General features: G+C 39.6%; 1 protein-coding gene and 1 pseudogene across 1 annotated transcript in view; one reads left to right on the top strand and one right to left on the bottom strand.

Moving 5' to 3' along the window:
* The window catches only part of LOC143675797 (DNA ligase 1 pseudogene), a 51,180-nt pseudogene extending 36,574 nt beyond the window's left edge, over nt 1-14,606 (bottom strand).
* A 1,729-nt stretch (nt 14,607-16,335) lies between these two features.
* The window catches only part of PDE11A (phosphodiesterase 11A), a 480,527-nt gene continuing 476,599 nt past the window's right edge, over nt 16,336-20,263 (top strand). The window contains exons 1-3 of the mRNA XM_077151782.1: nt 16,336-16,345; nt 16,802-16,963; nt 17,164-18,089. Coding sequence (XP_077007897.1) covers nt 16,336-16,345; nt 16,802-16,963; nt 17,164-18,089 — 1,098 coding nt within the window. The remainder of the gene's footprint in view (nt 16,346-16,801; nt 16,964-17,163; nt 18,090-20,263) is intronic.

The following is a 20,263-nucleotide window of genomic DNA, read 5'->3' as shown; positions in this document are numbered from 1 at the left end:
ATGTATATACCACAGTTTGTTTAGCCATTCTTCTGTTGATGGACATTTTGGCTATTTCCGTCTCTTTGCAATTGTAAATAACGCTTTAAACATTGGTGTGCAAATGTCCGTTTGTGTCTTTGCCCTTAAGTCCTTTGAGTAGATACCTAGCAATGGTATTGCTGGGTCGTATGGCAATTCTATATTCAGCTTTTTGAGGAACCGCCAAACTGCCTTCCACAGTGGTTGCACCATTTGACATTCCCACCAACAGTGGATAAGTGTGCCTCTTTCTCCGCATCCTCTCCAGCACTTGTCATTTTCTGTTTTGTTGATAATGGCCATTCTGGTGGGTGTGAGATGATATCTCATTGTGGTTTTGATTTGCATTTCTCTAGTGGCCAGGGACATTGAGCATCTCTTCATGTGCCTTTTGGCCATTTGTATTTCCTCCTCTGAGAGGTGTCTATTCAAGTCTTTTTCCCATTTTGTAATTGGGTTGGCTGTCTTTTTGTTGTTGAGTTGAACAATCTCTTTATAAATTCTGGATACTAGACCTTTATCTGATATGTCGTTTCCAAATATTGTCTCCCATTGTGTAGGCTGTCTTTCTACTTTCTTGATGAAGTTCTTTGATGCACAAAAGTGTTTAATTTTGAGGAGCTCCCATTTATTTCTTTCTTTCTTCAGTGCTCTTGCTTTAGGTTTAAGGTCCATAAAACCGCCTCCAGTTGTAAGATTCGTAAGATATCTCCCTACATTTTCCTCTAACTGTTTTGTGGTCTTAGACCTAATGTTTAGATCTTTGATCCATTTTGAGTTAATTTTTGTATAAGGTGTGAGATACGGGTCTTCTTTCATTCTTTTACTTATGGATATCCAGTTCTCTAGGCACCATTTATTGAAGAGACTGTTCTGTCCCAGGTGAGTTGACTTGACTGCCTTATCAAAGATCAAATGTCCATAGATGAGAGGGTCTATATCTGAGCACTCTATTTGATTCCATTTTATGCCAATACCATGCTGTTTTGACCACTGTGGCTTCATAATATGCCTTAAAGTCCGGCATCGCTAGACCTCCAGCTTCGTTTTTTTTCCTCAAGATGTTTTTAGCAATTTGGGGCAACCTGCCCTTCCAGATAAATTTGCTTATTGGTTTTTCTAATTCTGAAAAATAAGTCGATGGGGTTTTGATTGGTATTGCATTGAATCTGTAAATCAATTTAGGTAGGATTGACATCTTAACTATATTTAGTCTTCCAATCCATGAACACGGTATGCCCTTCCATCTATTTAGGTCTTCTGTGATTTCTTTTAGCAGTTTTTTGTAGTTTTCTTTATATAGGTTTTTTGTCTCTTTAGTTAAATTTATTCCTAGGTATTTTATTCTTTTAGTTGCGATTGTAAATGGGATTCGTTTCTTGATTTCCGCCTCAGCTTGTTCATTACTAGTGTATAGAAAAGCTACAGATTTTTGAATGTTGATCTTGTAGCCTGCTACTTTGCTGTACTCATTTATTAGCTCTAGTAATTTTGTTGTGGATTTTTCTGGGTTTTCTACGTATGGTATCATATCGTCTGCAAACAGTGATAGTTTTACTTCTTCCTTTCCAATTTTGATGCCTTGTATTTCTTTTTCTTGTCTAATTGCTCTGGCTAGAACTTCCAACACAATGTTGAATAATAGTGGTGATAGTGGACATCCTTGTCTTGTTCCTGATCTTAGGGGGAAAGTTTTCAATTTTTCCCCATTGAGGATGATATTAGCTGTGGGTTTTTCATATATTCCCTCTATCATTTTAAGGAAGTTCCCTTGTATTCCTATCTTTTGAAGTGTTTTCAGCAGGAAAGGATGTTGAATCTTGTCAAATGCCTTCTCTGCATCAATTGAGATGATCATGTGATTTTTCTGCTTTGATTTGTTGATATGGTGTATTACATTAATTGATTTTCTTATGTTGAACCATCCTTGCATACCTGGGATGAATCCTACTTGGTCATGATGTATAATTCTTTTAATGTGTTGTTGGATATGATTTGCTAGAATTTTATTGAGGATTTTTGCATCTGTATTCATTAGAGAGATTGGTCTGTAGTTTTCTTTTTTTGTAATATCTTTGCCTGGTTTTGGTATGAGGGTGATGTTGGCTTCATAGAATGAATTAGGTAGTTTTCCCTCCACTTCGATTATGTTGAAGAGTTTGAGGAGAGTAGGTACTAATTCTTTCTGGAATGTTTGATAGAATTCACATGTGAAGCCGTCTGGTCCTGGACTTTTCTTTTTAGGGAGCTTTTGAATAACTAATTCAATCTCTTTACTTGTGATTCATTTGTTGAGGTCGTCTATTTCTTCTTGAGTCAAAGTTGGTTGTTCATGTCTTTCCAGGAACCTGTCCATTTCATCTAAATTGTTGTATTTATTAGCGTAAAGTTGTTCATAGTATCCTGTTATTACCTCCTTTATTTCTGTGAGGTCAGTAGTTATGTCTCCTCTTCCATTTCTAATCTTATTTATTTGCATCCTCTCTCTTCTTCTTTTTGTCAATCTTGCTAAGGGCCCATCAATCTTGTTGATTTTCTCATAGAACCAACTTCTGGTCTTATTGATTTTCTCTATTGTTTTCATGTTTTCAATTTCATTTATTTCTGCTCTAATCTTTGTTATTTCTTTCCTTTTGCTTGCTTTGGGATTAGTTTGCTGTTCTTTCTCCAGTTCTTCCAAGTGGACAGTTAATTCCTGCATTTTTGCCTTTTCTTCTTTTCTGATAAAGGCATTTAGGGCAATAAATTTCCCTCTTAGCACTGCCTTTGCTGCGTCCCATAAGTTTTGATATGTTGTGTCTTCATTTTCATTTGCCTCTAGGTATTTACTAATTTCTCTTGCAATTTCTTCTTTGACCCACTTGTTGTTTAAGAGTGTGTTGTTGAGCCTCCATGTATTTATGAATTTTCTGGTACTCCGCCTATTATTGATTTCCAACTTCATTCCTTTATGATCCGAGAAAGTGTTGTGTATGATTTCAATTTTTTTAAATTTGTTAAGACTTGCTTTGTGTCCCAGCATATGGTCTATCTTTGAGAATGATCCATGAACACTTGAGAAAAAGGTGTATCCTGCTGTTGTGGGATGTAATGTCCTATAAATGTCTGTTAAGTCAAGCTCATTTATAGTAATATTCAGATTCTCTATTTCTTTATTGATCCTCTGTCTAGATGTTCTGTCCATTGATGAGAGTGGTGAATTGAAGTCTCCAACTATTATGGTATATGTGTCTATTTCTCATTGCAGAGTTTGCAGTGTATTCCTCACGTATTTTGGGGCATTCTAGTTCCGTGCGTAAATATTTATGATTGTTATGTCTTCTTGCTTAATTGTTCCTTTTAATAGTATATAGTGTCCTTCTTTGTCTCTTTTAACTGTTTTACATTTGAAGTCTAATTTGTTGGATATTAGTGTAGCCACTCCTGCTCTTTTCTGGTTGTTATTTGCATGAAATATCTTTTCCCAACCTTTCACTTTCAACCTATATTTATCTTTGGGTCTAAGATGTGTTTCCTGTAGACAGCATATAGAAGGATCCTGTTTTTTAATCCATTCTGCCAGTCTATGTCTTTTGATTGGGGAATTCAGTCCATTAACTTTTAGAGTTATTACTGTTTGGATAATATTTTCCTCTACCATTTTGCCTTTTGTATTATATATATCATATCTGACTTTCCTTCTTTCTACACTTTTCTCCATGCCTCTCTCTTCTGTCTTTTTGTATCTGACTCTAGTGCTTCCTTTAGTATTTCTTGCAGAGCTGGTCTCTTGGTCACAAATTCTCTCAGTGACTTTTTGTCTATAAATGTTTTAATTTCTCCCTCATTTTTGAAGGACAATTTTGCTGGATATAGGAGTCTTGGTTGGCAGTTTTTCTCTTTTAGTAACTTAAATATATCATCCCACTGTCTTCTAGCTTCCATGGTTTCTGCTGAGAAATCTACACATAGTCTTATTGGGTTTCCCTTGTATGTGACAGATTGTTTTTCTCTTGCTGCTTTCAAGATCCTCTCTTTCTCTTTGACCTCTGACATTCTAACTAGTAAGTGTCTTGGGGAACGCCTATTTGTGTCTAATCTCTTTGGGGTGCGCTGCACTTCTTGGATCTGTAATTTTAGGTCTTTCATAAGAGTCGGGAAATTTTCAGTGATAATTTCTTCCATTAGTTTTTCTCCTCCTTTTCCCTTCTCTTCTCCTTCTGGGACACCCACTACACGTATATTTGTACGGTTCACATTGTCCTTGAGTTCCCTGATACCTTGTTCAAATTTTTCCATTCTTTTCCGGATAGTTTCTGTTTCTTTTTGGAATTCAGATGTTTCATCCTCCAAATCACTAATTCTATCTTCTGTCTTTTTAAATCTGTCATTGTAGATATCCATTGTTTTTTCCATCTTTTCTACTTTATCTTTCACTTCCATAAGTTCTGTGATTTGTTTTTTCAGTTTTTCTATTTCTTCTTTATGTTCAGCCCATGTCTTCTTCATGTCCTCCCTCAATTTATCGATTTCGTTTTTGAAGAGGTTTTCCATTTCTGTTCTTATATTCAGCATTAGTTGTTTCAGCTCCTGTATCTCATTTGAACTATTGGTTTCTTCGTTCGACTGGGCCATATGTTCAATTTTCTGAGCGTGATCCATTATCTTCTGCTGGCGTCTGGGCATTTAGTCAGATTTCCCTGGGTGTTCGACCCCACAGGTTGAAAGATTTTTCTGTGCAATCTCTGGGTTCTATTTTTCTTATCCTGCCCAGTAGGTGGCGCTCGTGGCACACGTTTGTCTACGGATTCCACCAGTGAAAGTTGCTGTGGGTCCTTTAACTCTGGAAAATTCTCGCCGTAGGGGAGGTTCGGCAGCCGAAGCGTCTTGGAAGAATGCCAGCCGGCCTGGGGTTCCGAATGCGGGGAGGGTCGCCGGCCCCCGCAGCACGGGAGAGTCTCCGGCCGAATTAGCTAGTCGGCCCGGGGCGCCAAGCGTGGCGGGAGGGCGCCAGCTGTCGCAGCCCGGGAGAGTGCACTGCTCCCAGCCGGACGGGGGAGTCACGTGTTTGGAAGGGACCCCCCGGTCACTGTTCTCCACAGTCTGGGGATTTCCGACCCAACTCTCTCAGTTGGTCCGGGGGGCCTCGCGTGGTGGGGGCACCAGCCGCCGCGGCCCAAGGGGACCGCCTGTCCAATTCTACCAGCTGGTCTGGGAAGGTGGAAGGGAGGGACTCCGGTCGCTTGCCGTCCCACCCAGGAAAGCCCGTGCCCCTTGGTGATCTCACCGGAGCTGGTTCTCCCAGATAGTCAGCTGTTCCAGGATGGGGTACGCCGTCCCTTTGATCTCCCTCGTGGCTCCGGGAGCTGCTCTGTATTATCTCCACTCCCCCAGTAGCTGTTCTGGAGGAGGAAAGGTGAGGGCGGCAAGGCTGTTGAGGCTGGTGGCGGAGGAGCCGGTGAAGGCGGTCCGCCGCGGGCTGGCGGACAGAAGAGGGGAGAGGAGGGCGGGCGGGTCCGCTGCTGCAGGGCGTGGGCGCCGCGCGGCGGGCCGGCGGACAGAAGAGGGGAGAGGAGGGCGGGCGGGTCCGCTGCTGCGGGGCGTGGGCGCCGCGCGGCGGGCCGGCGGACAGAAGAGGGGAGAGGAGGGCGGGCGGGTCCGCTGCTGCGGGGCGTGGGCGCCGTGCGGCGGGCTGGCGGACAGAAGAGGGGGGAGGAGGGCGGGCGGGTCCGCTGCTGCGGAGGCCACTTCAATCTTTTGAAACTTACTGTGATTTATTTTGTATCCCAAAACGTGTTGTATCCTGGAGAACAATCCATGAGCACGAGAAAAATGTATATCCTGCTGTTTTGGGGTACAGCGTTCCTACATGTCTGTTAGGTCCTGTTCATTTATCATATTATTCAAGTTTTTTCTTTCTTTATTGATCCTCTGTCTAGATGTTCTATCTCTTAATGAGAATGGTATATTGAAGTCTCTAGCTATTATTGTAGAGATGTCTAGTTCTACCTTAAGTTTTGCCCATGTTTGCCTCAGGTATTTTGGGGCACCATAGTTAGGTACATTAGTATTCCTGATTATTATTTCTTCTTGGTGGGTTGCCAGTTTTATTTAATAGATAGTACCCTTCTTTGCATCTTATATCAGTTTTGCATTTAAAGTCCATTTTGCCCTATATTAATATAGCTACCCCAGCTCTTTTTTGGTTACTGTATATGTGGAATACATTTTTCCAACATTTCATTTTCAACCTATTTGTGTCTTTGACTCTAAGACTAGTCTCTTGTAAACAGTGTATAGTTGGAGCATGCATTCTTATCCATTGTGCCATCTGTGTCTTTTGATTGGGGAATTTAATCCATTTAATGTTATTATATTATTACTGTAAAGGCAGTATTTACTTTAATCATTTTATCCTTTGGTTTTTATATGTCATGTCTGTTTTCTTGTCTCCCTTTTTACCCTTTTAGTTACCCTTACTGATAACCTCTTTTTCTTTTTTTTTCAAAGTAAGCAGACAGAAAATTTATTGAGAACACATGTGAGAGGATATGTAGCACTCTTGGAAAGACAGAGGCAAGAGGTGATATTTGCTTGCATAGATCAGCTTTAATTACTCCCCCTTGCTTCCCTTGTTTGGGTTTTTTTTTCCTCTATCCTCCCTTCTCTCCCAGGGCTGTGCTGGGGGTAGACAGAGCACTTGCATGGGTCAGTTGGTTCCACCCTTCTCCATAGATGACTCACTTAGGTGGGGGTTGTTTGGCATCAGGTGCTGTTTATTGCCATTCTTCTCAGAGATGGTTTTCTCCTTGAGGACTGACTGCTTCTGGAAATTTGCCCTTTGCTCAACCAAGCCAAAGCACTAATTCTAACCCTATCTCATTTCCCCCTCAGAGACTTAATTTCCCTTAATCTTAAAGTAATTTAGGCTGATAGACCATCTTTTGTAATTGCTTCAAGCTGTCAGTGGTGTCTCAAGCCCTACTTTAGGGAGCGTAGAAGTCTCTGACTATGCTATTGAGGGTAGCTGGTTGAGTGTGGGAAACAGGAGTGTAGTCTCTGGTGAGGAGAAGTTTGTTGTGAAAGGCTCCTAACCTGGAAGAAATGAACTAGGTGAGAAATTGTATATATGGTCTGAACAGAAGCAGGAGCAAGATGGAACCCAGGATATCTAGAGGTTTGGTTGTAGAATGGCATACTGTGGCAGTTTGCAATATCTGGCTGAAATTTGTATAAGAAAATCTAGAATTATTTACTTGAAATTTCTTAGCCACTAAAATTTCATCTTCCTTTTTTGGTTAACTAATTCTGTGATTCAAGGGCCAGGCTCATTCTTGGAAATCATGTCTCATTTTTCCAGGGAGACTTACATCCCTGGAAGTCATGTCCCATGTAGGGAGTAAGATAATCAGTTTATTTGTAGAGCTTGGCTGAGATAGAGAGCACATTTGAGCAACAAAAGACATTCTCTGGGGAGTGACTCAGGCATTAATTATAAGTAGGCTTAATTTTGCAATTAGTGAAATGTTTCATACAGACATGTTTTAATATTAAGGGCTTGACTTATTAAATTGGCAACCATTATTGCTTAAGAGAATAGTAGAAATTCCCCATGTGGAGAAGTTGAATAGTTTCACATTTTCTTTAGTCCCCTAAGAGACTTTTCAAATACTTATTTTATGCTTAAGACTTTATTCTTTATTTCAGGTTCCATGTCAAATAAAGCTGTATCATTTAAATAAACTAACTAGACAGGTTAAGTTAGATACTGTGTTACAGAAAATTTAAGTTTTAGAAGCTTTTGAGCAAAGTAGTATAACTGACAAGTAAATTTGATTGTTCTTGTGATCTGTAAATTTTTTTTTTATAAATAACTGAAACCATGACTAATACATCTAACATCACAAAGATCAGTATTAGGATATAACACAGACAATGAAAACATTGTTAAATTTTTAGGAATTTTATACAAATTTTAAATATATGATAAATTTTAGAAAAAGTTTTAAAAATATTGTAATACTTCCTAAACACTTTTTATGTCATATGTTAAACTATTTTAGCACTTCACTTTTACAGGGTGAAAGAAAAAATTTTTGTAACATTTTTCCTTTAAGTGAGAAGAATTGTCTTTTGAAATAAACGATGATAAGGTCAGCATAAACATTAACAAGGATATTATTCTGAGAGTATATTAAATTTTTATCTTTTAGACAATGTACTCAGATGGTGAAGAAATTATACTTTTGAACTTCATATCTTGATTCTCATATTAGAGCTTGTAGTTCCACAACTGCTTTAATTTCTAATGATGGTATTTAAATAATCAGCTATGAAACAGATAAAAGCAATTTTTAATGTTCCTAGTGTGAGGTCAATGTTTAGCAACTTATGTAGGTCTATTAACTCTTCCCCAATCCCCCCACAATTTTCCCCTTATGTTTATGGCCCACTTCTTTGATGTAAAATACGGTCTGAACTACCAGCTACATAATCAGAATAATGTGGTACTGGTATGAGAATAGACATAGATCATTGGAATAGAATTGAGAGTCCAGAAATAAACCCAAAAATCTCTGGTAAATTGATTTTAAATAATGATGCCAAGACCATTCAGTGAAAGAAAAAACAATCTCTTCAACAGATGGAGAAGGGACAACAGATAGTTCCATGCAAAAGAATGAAGTTGGGCCTTACTTTACACCATATAGAAAAATTAACTGAAAACAGTCAAAGACTTAATATAAGAGCTAAGGTGTAAAAATCTTAGAAGAAAACAGGGAGAAGATTGTTATGGCCTTGGGTTTGAAAATGGTTTCTTAAATATTCACCAAAAGCACAAGTGAGAAAAGAATAAAATACATATTTTGGACTTCTTCAAAATTAAAGAATTTTGTACTTCAGAGGACACTATCAAGAAAGTGAAAAAAACAACTTTTCACTTTCAAAAGAATGGGAGAAGATATTTTCAAATGATGCCTCTGATGAGGGACTTGTAGCCAAAACATATAAAAAACTACTACAATTCAACAACAGAAAGACAAACCAACCAATTAAAAAATGGATATAGCAGGACTTCTGGTTGACCAAGATGGTGGTATAAGATGCTCTAAATTGCCATTTTCCCCACAGAATCTTTGAACAACTAGAAAAAATGGTAAAGCTATCATCTTTAAACTCTGGAAAACAGTTAAAGGGTTGAGTAACTGGATGGATGATAAATCAAGGAAACTCAGCTTTAAAAAGGTAGGAGAAACTCTTGGTGCCATTATAGCCCTACCATCCATTCCCTGATGCAGTAGAGCCAGGAGGCACTCCCATTTTAAGTCCCTGTCCCTATTGTGGAGGGAGCTGAGTACCCACTGTCCACATATTGGGGTGTCTGTGTGTCAGTGCCAGTCTATCAGGTGCTGAAAGACTGAACCAGAAAACTCCTCTCTGGCTCATTGTGCTAGTTTGGAGCTATGTGCCCCAGAAAAAAGATGTTATTAAACTTAATCCATTCCTGTGAGTGTAAACCCATTGTATGTAGGACCTTTTGATAACATTACTTCAGTTAAAGTGTGCCCCAATTCAACCAGGAGGGGTCTTTAAAAAAATTATTAGAAAAATTGTGAGTTTACAGAATAATCATGCACAAAGTACAGGATTCTCAAACACCACCACACCACCAACATTTGCATTGGTGTGGAAAACTTGTTACAGTTGATGATAATATATTTTTTGTAATTCTGTTTTTTAAACAGTAGTTACATTTGTTGCAATTAATGAAAGATAATTAAAACTATTAAACTATAACTATTGTCCCCAGTTTATGTAGGGATATTTTTCCACCATGTTCCCAATCTATTTTTTTTTTTCATGTGTGTCTTTATTTTATTACTCTTCTTCCCAGACACTAGATAAAGGGAAGTGTCCGTCACATGGTTTTTACAATCACATAGTTTTTACAGTCACAGTGTCACATGATAAAAGCTTTATATTTATATATTCACTATCAAAGATCAAGGCTACTGGATTACAGCTCAACAATTTCAGGTATTTCTTTCTGACTGTTCTGATATACTAGAAACTAAAGAGAATTATCTATATAAAGAGTCAGTGTCATGGTTAGGGACAGGTGTCAACTTGGTCAAGTTGTGGTACCTGTTTATCTGATTGGGCAAGCGCTGGCCTGTCTGTTGCAATGAGGACATTTCATAGGATTAGGTCATGATCACGTCAGCTACATCCACAGCTGATTCCATTTGTAATCAGCCAAAGGGGAGTGTCTTCTGCAATTAGTGATGCTAAATGTAATCATGGGAAGCCTTTTAAGGAGGACTCAGAGGAGACAGATTCCATTCCTGCTTTGGCTGGTGAGCCTCTCCTGTGGAGTTCATCCAGGCCATCCATCGGAGTCGTCTGCTTCGCAGCCTGCCCTGTGGATTTTGGACTCTGGGTTCCTACGGTCACGTGAGACACTTTCATAAATTTTATTTTGCAAGTGTTCCCTGTTGATTCTGTTTCTCTAGAGAACCCTAACTAATACAGTCAGTAATCATAATCATTTGTTAAATCCTAATTTCTCAGTTACACCTCCTCTCTCTCATTTGCTCATTCACTTAACCTTCAGAGATATCTGGGTAATGACCTTTCTCAATTCTTTGTGTTAGAAAGGGGTGTCGACCTTATGGCATAGGGGAATAAAACTGGTTGATGTTCTTGAAGAGACTGGTACCTCTGGATTTCAGGGCTTATCTGGCATAGAAACAATCTAGAGGCCCTCTGAAAAATAAATAAATAAATGTTTCTGAAAAAATAAATATACTACATAAAGCATTTATAGAGTCTTGGATAGAACCCAGGGTATTCTTTAGAGTTTAGGAATACTGTTGGTTGGGACTTTACTGTGGCAATTTGCAGTATCAGGCTAGAACTTGCACAAGAGTAGCTTCCAGAATGACCTCTTGACTCTGTTTGAAATCTCTTAGCTGCTGAAACTTTAGTTTGTTTCATTTCTTTTCCCATTTTTGGACAAGAAGGCATTATCAATCCCACAATGCCAGGATCAGGCTTATCCCTAGGAATCATGTCCCACACAGGGAAGAGGGTAATATTTTATTTGCAGAGTTGACTTAAAGAGAGAGGCCACATCTGAGCAACTCTGTACAGGTTAATGTAATACCCTGAAACATTCGTGAGTAGTTGAGGCAAAAAAATAAAAAAAGTATTTGCAAAGTTTCCTTGAGGGACTCAAGAAAAAAATTTGGAACCATTAAACTTCACCATCAGGGGAATTTCTAATATTCTCTCTAGTATTAGAGACTCCCAAATTAATAAACCAAGCCCTTGATTTCGAGGCTTGCCCATATGAAACATTTCTGCAATGGCAAAGCTAAATCTACTCATAATTTTGCCTAATAGTCACCCCAGAGAACCCCTTATGTCCAGACTGGGACCAGTAATCCCACCGTGCCAGCACTTGACCCATCCCCCACATCTTCAGGGAGTCCTTCACCCCGGGATATCATGTCGCACATGGGGGGAGGGCAACGACCTCACCCACAGAGTTGGGCCTAAAGAGAGTGAGGCCACATCTTAGCCACAAAAGATGACCAATTCATTCTTGTAAAAGTGCCACGTCCATAAATGGAAAAAGAATAATCTCTTCAACAAATGGTGCTGGGAAAACTGATATCCATTTGCGAAAGAATGAAAGTGGACTCCTTTCACACACCACATATGAAGAGTAACTCAAAATGGATTGAAGACCTAAATATAAGAATCAAAACTATTAAAATCCTATAAGAGAAGATAGAAAAGCATTGTCATAACCCTGGGTTAGGCAATGGTTTCTTAGACTTTATACCCAAAGCATGATCAACAAAAGGGAAAAGCAGGTAAATGGGAGTTAGTAAAAATTTAAAACTTTTGCACATTAAAGAACTTCATCGTGAAAGCAAAAAGACCTACAGAATGAGGGAAAATATTTGGAAACCATATATCCAATAAGCATTTAATATCCAGAATATTTAAAGACATACTACATCTCAACAGCAAAAAGATAAATAACCCAATTTTTAAAAATGGGCCAAAGACTTGAACAGACATTTCTCCAAAGAAGATATATAAATGACCAAATAGCTCATTAAAAGATGTGTACGTCATTAACCATTAGGGAAATGCAGATCACAACCACAATGAGATACCTTTCACATTCACTAGAATGGCTACTATTAAAAAAAAATAGAAAGTTAATGCTGGAGAAGATTTGCAGAAATATGAACACTCATTCATTGTTGGTTGGAATGTGAAATGATGTAGACGCTGTTTACATGAAAACAGTTTGGTGGTTCCTCAGGATGATCAGTATAGAATTACCATATGGTTCAGGAACCCCACACCTAGGTATATAATTAAAAGAATTGGAAATAGGGGCTTGGATTGATATTTGTTCACTGATGTTCATAGTATTACTCACAATTGCCAAATGATGGAAGAAACGTAAGTGTCTATCAACAGATGCATGGATAAATAAAATGTGGCATATATATATATATATATATATATATATATCATTCAGATGTAAAAAGAAATGAAGTTCTGATATATGGAACAACAGGATGAACCTTGAAGACGTGTGAAACAAACCAGTCACAAAAGGACAAATATTGTATGATCTCACTGGTATGAAATAATTAGTATAAGTAAACTCATACAGTCAGAAACTAGAATATAGATTGCCAGAGACAGGGGTGGGGCTAGGGAATGGGGAGTATTGCTTTAATTTGTATAGCATTTCTTTTTGGGATGAGGAAAAGTTTTGGTAATGGATGGTGGTTATGGTGGCATGATATTGTGAATATAATTAACAGCGCTGAATTATATATTTGAATGTGTTAAAAGGGAAAAGTGTAGGCTATATACATGTTACTAAAAAAACAATTTTTAAAAAACTGTAGGATTGTACATCAGAAATTGTGAACCCTAATATAAACTATTGAATGTATTTGATAGTATCATTATAATATTGTTTCATCAGTTGTAACAAAGGTATCATACTAATGTAAAGTGTTACTGGTAGGGAAAACAATATGGTTGTTTGAGGTGGGTATATATGGAAGCTCTGTATTTACTCCACGATTTTTCTGTAAACCTACAACTTCTCTAAGAAAAAAATTTTAAACTGGGTAAAGAACCAAAGAATAGATGTTTCTCAAGAGACTGTATTGTTATCTCACTATTGTTAGCCATTAGGGGAAAACAAATAAAAACTGCAATGAAAGACTACTTTATACTGACCAGGATGGCTATAATAAAAAAAACAACTCAGAAATTAACAAGTGTTGGTGATGATGTGGAGAAATTGGAACCCTTATCAGTTACTGGTGGGAATGTAAAATTGTACAACTGCTGTGGAAAACAGTTTGGTGTTTCCTCAGTAAGTTTTAATGTAGAACAACCATAGGACTCTGCAATTTCACTCATAAATATACACCCCAAGGAGTTGAAAACAGGTTTTCAAACCAAAATATGTACATGAAAGTTCATACCACCACTATTTACAATGGTCAGAAGATGGAAACAACTGACATGTTCATCAGTGATTGAACAGATGTAAGAAAAAGGAATGAAGTTTTGGTAAATGCTACAGCACAGATGAACCTTGAAAACATGATGCTTAGTGAAAGAGCCAGACACAAAGGGCCATATATTTTTATTCCATTTATATGAAATATCCAGAATAGGCAAATCCATAGAGACAGAAAGCAGATGAGTGGTTGTTAGGGACTTTGGATAAAGAAGTATTGGGAGTAACTACTAAATGGGTAATTAACCTGTTAACAGCCACCCCTCTCTCCCTGGCCCCTATCCCCTCAGCCCCTGACAACCACTAATCTAGTTTCTTTCTCTAAGGATTCGCCTTCTGTATATTTCATACAAATAAAATCATACAATATGTTGTCCTTTGAGGCTGACTTCTTTCACTTTGCAGTATATTTTCAAGGTTCATCCGTGCTGCAGCATGTATCAATTCTTCATTCCTTTTTATGGCTAAATAATATTCCATTGTATGGATATACCACATTTTATTTATCTGTTCATCTGTTGATAGATATTTGGGTTGTTTCCACTTTTTGCTAATAGATGTTTTAACAATCAGCAATCTGGGCGAGGGGAGCCCTGATGTGTAGCATTTGCTGATTTTCATGGTGTAAACACTCCCTTCATGGCTAATTTCAAGCTACCAAGATGACAATTGCTGAACATGTAGTTGGAAGGAGATACAAAAATAGCCTCATGAGTCCTTATGAGCCAGCTCTGGCAAACCAGTGGTTTGCTGACTTCACTCTTTACTCAAGTGACCAGAGATGTGAGCACATGCCATGAGGTTTCCATTTACTACACACTAGGATGATAATGATAATAATGAAAGTAATACAGCAGTAACAAACAAGCACTTTCTGAGTACGAAGTACTGTGCTAAGCAGTTTTTTTTTCTTTCATTCTTGATCATCACTCACCTCAGCACTCAGCAGCTCCAAACAGCAGTGCCAGTATTCTGTACTTGGTTCACTGTCTCCTAGCTGGTCTTCTTGCTGTGTCTTAAATACTCCAAACATATTACATCTCTTAGCTTTAGCACTTGCTTCCTGTACTTAGTACCTTCTTTTTCCAGATATGAACACAGCTCAATCCCACACTTTCCTCCTATCTCTGCTCAGGTGGCCCTTCCTCAGAAACTTCTTTCCACTACCTCATCACTTTTTCCTTTACCATGCTTTATTTTCCTTCATAGCACTTTTCATGAATAGCATGTTGTTCTGTATATTTATTTTCTTAGTTTTTAATTGTCTGTCTCCCTACCATAATGTAAGCCCACAAAGGCAGGGTCTTGGCTCTGTTCACAGCCATGCATGTCCTTGACCTTGGTGACTAAGCTCAGAAATTTGGAATTTCCAAGTAAGTGCCTCTTTTCCCCCTCTCTACTCTCCTGGTGCTTTTGGAGCAACTTTAATAGAAATGTGCCCGAGTCACTGCATCCCTGTTTCTGCCCCAAATCCTGGCAGAGATAGGATTCAGCTGACACAGGTGGGAGCCAGTCTAGTGATATGGCTATAAGTATGTCACACTCTGGAGTCAAACTAAATGGATTGACATTCTCGGTCTGGCTCTGACTGTGCCTTTGGCTAGTTGTTCAACTTCTGTGTAAAATGGAAAAATTATATTCCCCACTCACAGGTCTGTTGTGAGGATTAAATTAATACAGCACTTAAAAATGATCAACATGTAGTAGGCACTCAATAAACCTTGTCTGCTTGATTTTGAAGATATCTTACAAAATTAAGGCAGTTTGGAAACTGTGCACAGATACCCGACAGAAGCTCTATCTCTACTAACCTCCTCTGGGGCTTGTTTCTATTAATCCCAATCACTAGCATTATTAAAGAATCCTTCAGTTTGTCCCACTGACCTAGGGAACTGGATGGTTCTCTATCTGCTTTTGTTTCCCACAAAAGAGGAGATCCCTGGTCTTCTCAGCCTAACCAGATGAGACAAGCCGGATGCAAGCATCCCCAGGGAAGGAGAAAGAAAGTCTCCCACAGAAGAGAAATGGTTAAGTACAAGCCCCGGCATGCTGAGATTAAAAGAAGCATTGGCGGTCTTGCAGGATTGAGTGGAGAAGGAAAGAGGAGATGGCAACTCATTCAGAAAAAGAGAAGAAACAACTGAGTGTGCAGGACTGTTGGAAGGAAGCTCTGTGGCCAAGTCCACTCTACTGTAAGCCTCTGTGAGGCAGTCTCCCTAATTCCTGTTACTGCATTTTATGCCTGCAACCCCATCTGTGATGCCTAATCTCGAATTTTTAATTAAATTTTTTAATTGGAGAAGTTGTGGGTTTTCAGAACAATCATGCATAAAATACAGGATTCCCATACACCACCCCACCACTAACAGTTGCATTGGTGTGGTAAGTTTGTTACGATTGATAGCACTTTTTTGGTGTAATTCTATTTTTTTTAACAATAGTTACAATTGTTACAGTTGATGAAAGATTATTTAAGTAGTACCATAACTACTGTCCAAAGTGTACACGGGGTAATTTTCCCCGATATTCCTGACCTATTATTATTTTTTTTATGCATGTCTTTATCTTCATACTCATCCACCCATACACTGAACAAAGGGAAAGTCAGTCACAAGTTCCTACAATCACACGGTCACACGATAAAAGCTATACAGCTACCTGATGCTTAAACTCTTGAAGTGCTCACATGGGGAAATTCATTTGCTAATTCGGGGAAATTCAGTTTCATTAATATTTTCTGAACGTCCACAAGGAACTGGACAATGTTAGTGGGCAACCCCAGGGATCCAGGGAACCTAACAATTCACAGTCACATCCCAGAAAAATAACCCTGACGGTCTCTGAGCGTCTTCATTTCCTCGGAGTCCGCTTCTGGGTTCTGATCCCTGTAAAACAGCAATCCTTCCTTGAATTTGGGCTCCCGCTGTGCTCCTGCAGGACCTCCTTGAAGCACAGAAGGATTAAGGGGCGGGGAATAGGGAGGGCTGGAGGGGTAAGGAAGGGGGAGGAACAAGGTGCATTTCCCCCTTCTAATCAGTTTCCAGTCTGGAGTCTACCGTGTTTCAGGCTTTGATTCCAGCAGTCCGGAGACACTTTCAGGAGCTGCCTGGCATCTCGGACCGTGGACTTTGGCTTGTCTGGCATCTGCGATTCCCTCCTTCCACCTCCTTCTGGGCTTCAAGTCCCTTGCTTCATTTAGGGGCGTGTCCTGCCCCCTTTTTTTCACAGTGGTCCACTCTACTGGTTACAGCCACAGCAACAGCCGCTGCGCCGCGCCGCAGACGCCACCGCCGCCGCCGCCACCGTGCCGCAGCCAGAGTAAGAGCAGCGTTGGTTCCGTGTTTCAGAACAGGCGCTGTGGCAGTGACAGCAGCTCAGTGTGGGGCACCTGTGTGGAGAAGGAGCAGGACGAGGAAGTGGGATTCCTGCCAGCCACTCTTTAAGCCAGAGAAGGAAGGGGCATAATCTGTAGCTGGCAGGGGAGGTGACAGCACCAGCTGGGACTAGTGGTGGGACTAGACATGTGCAGGCCCCACTAAAGGGCTCAGGGCAGGTCAACATTTGATCAAAGTGAAGAGAGACATCTAAAGGTGTGCCTGGGACCATAACAGCCGCCCTCATGGACTTTGGGGAGGTGGAAAGTTTCCTGGACAGGCACCCAGAGTTGTTTGAAGATTACTTGATGCGGAAGGGGAAGCAGGAGATGGTAGAGAAGTGGCTTCAGAGGCACCGTGAGGGTCAGGGTTCTTTAGGCCCAAGGCCCATGTTGGCTGGCACCAGCAGCTTGGCTCACAGTGGTGGCAGAGGTAGCAGCAGCATTGGTGGTGGCACTGGACCAAATGGCTCGGCCAGCAGCCAGCCCATTCCTTGTGGTGGGAGCTCTGGTGGAGTTCCCTTGAGTCCCAGCTGGGCTAGTGGCACCCGGGGTGATGGGAGTTTGCAGCGGAGAGCCTCTCAGAAAGAGCTAAGAAAGAGTTTTGCCCGCTCCAAGGCCATCCATGTGAACAGGACTTATGATGAACAGGTGACCTCCCGGGCCGAGGAGCCCTTGAGCAGTGTGCGGCGACGGGCACTTCTCCGGAAGGCCAGCTCCCTGCCTCCCACCACAGCCCACATTCTCAGTGCCCTACTGGAATCAAGGGTGAATCTGCCTCAGTACCCCCCTACGGCCATCGACTACAAGTGCCACCTCAAAAAGCACAATGAGCGTCAATTCTTCCTAGAGCTGGTCAAGGATATCTCCAATGACCTTGACCTCACCAGTCTGAGCTACAAGATCCTCATCTTTGTCTGCCTCATGGTGGATGCTGACCGCTGCTCTCTTTTTCTAGTGGAAGGGGCAGCAGCTGGCAAGAAGAGTTTGGTCTCCAAATTCTTTGATGTGCATGCAGGAACCCCACTGCTGCCCTGCAGCAACACAGAGAACTCAAATGAGGTGCAGGTCCCCTGGGGCAAAGGCATCATTGGCTATGTCGGAGAGCATGGAGAAACAGTCAACATTCCTGATGCCTACCAGGTAGGACTGTGCCTTGTCCCTTCCTTCCCATGCCTGGGAGACAACCCTTCAGTTACTCTTTGGCATCCAGGAGCACCTTAGTTTAGACTCTTTACAATATGAATGAACCCTTCTTCTTAAATGCCTTCTTAAGTTTAGACTAGTTAGAATGTTACTACACCATTACAAAAGTAATGGTCTTTTGCTAATATGCAGTGGCTTTTTGGAAATTTGAATATTACAAGGGGGTTACATATCGCACCCTATTAATACCATGTGTTTCTCAATCCAAAATATTTCTCTTTAAGAATATCAGTGCATGGTTTTAGAATACATTTGTGAATTGCTAGAAAAAGATGTCTATCCTAGAATCCCAGTGTTAAACTGAAAAAAGGGGGGGGGGCATTTTGGTGTCTCTGATGTCTTCTTGGGATCATAATGCATTTTCATCCTCTAATTCAGGGATGGATAGGAGCAAAATACCCAAATACTTTCACATCACATTATCTAGCTTTAATTTGCATGAGTTCCGAGGTAGGGAATAAGAGGAAGAGAGGGAAAAGTCAAAGGAGAATGGTCCTTTGAACATTTATGCCTCCATTGCTTCTATGTTAACTATACTTTTGCTGAGTTCAGAGAGGTTGTACAAATAGAGAAATTAGTTATCTTTGTCCTTACATAGGAATCAGCACTATCTGTAGTCAGCTTCTGACAGTACTGGACAAGCAGGTATTTAGTTTATAAAACAACACAACAAAGCTATTGATACATTTTTTAGCAACTCCAAAGGCAAATAGCAGGGGAAACATGCTAGTTTCAAGGGGCGAAGGAAACCCAACATGATGTTATATGGTGCTTCTAAGCCTTTCATTTTCACAGTGATTTGAACTTGATATTAGATACTGGATCTGAAAGCCAATCAGTTCTAATTTCTTCAGGATTTATTCACTGAACATGATCAAACTATATGTCACTGTCTATGAGACTTCTTTGAGATGCATAAAAATTCAAAGTTTTATTTAATCATTTTATGAGCACTTTTTCAGTTGTCCTGTAGAGCTACATGCTTCTCTACAGTTTGCAGTCTGTTGATCAGAATGTGAAAAGGACACTATAGGTAAAATTTTGTCTATTTCATCTGAAAGTTGACAATTTTTACAGAATATTTAAAAGCTTTTACTAAGACCAAGTGTCATTTTTTTGGTGAGATGTTTATCAGCATAACAACTTTAATATCAAGCAATGGCTTTCAAAATACCACTTTGGTTAGCTTTTTGTTATTGATTAGGTGAACTATTCATTATATCCTTTAAGACTTGGATAGGTTTAGGTAGAGCAATCAATAAATGATCTTCAACAAATGTCTATTTCTCTACAATCCTATAAAGCCATGGGAAGAAATGAAAGCATTTAACAACTGACAGACTGAAGATTCTGTAAAAAAAAAAAATGGCAAAGAAATCATTAAACTATTTTCTTTTCTATTATTTTCATATTCTTTTTTTGTGCTTGAGATGAAAAACAAACAAACAGACACACAAATGAACCTCTTCCTGGTTGGATGGTACTTGTTATTGCCTGAAACTGCAGTCTTTTTATTTTTTATTCCCTCTGCTTTTTTGTATTCACCCCCAATTGATTACTCCCATTTCTGTAGCTTTTCTTTCTTACTGTCCTCTTTCAACTCCTAATTTTATTTAATACTGCTCATATACTGTCCTTTATTCAAGAGCATAAAGGACTGCTTCCTCAGCACTTGTTTCTCTGCTATGGCTATAGCTATTATCACAGGCATAGAAAAGCAAGTTTTCAGCATCGCTGTTTTCTCTGGGTCCCACCTTACTCTACAGAAGAGTAGCAACGGTGCCTTATAAACTTGGAGCTGACATTGGTAAAGAGGAGTTTGTTTTTTCCCTCAAGGAGTGATGATGGTTGTAAAGAAGACTGGACTGGCAAAAAGCAAAAAAAGTTGGGAGTTTAAGATCTTAGTTCACTTTTTGCCTTCATTTCTTTCTGATCAGAATGTTTCTTTTTTCTTTCTCCATTGGATTCGATATATTTATTTTATCTCTTAATTTTTAAAATTTTGAAATAATAAAACTTATAGGAGAGTTGCAAAAATAATACATAATAAAACCCATATAGAGAACTCCAACATCTCTCCCCACACCCCTCTGATATCCAGTTACACCAAC

This window comes from Tamandua tetradactyla, chromosome 3, assembly GCF_023851605.1.
Source record: "Tamandua tetradactyla isolate mTamTet1 chromosome 3, mTamTet1.pri, whole genome shotgun sequence".
NCBI lineage: Eukaryota > Metazoa > Chordata > Mammalia > Pilosa > Myrmecophagidae > Tamandua > Tamandua tetradactyla.
This window is presented reverse-complemented; position numbering and strand designations above follow the sequence as displayed.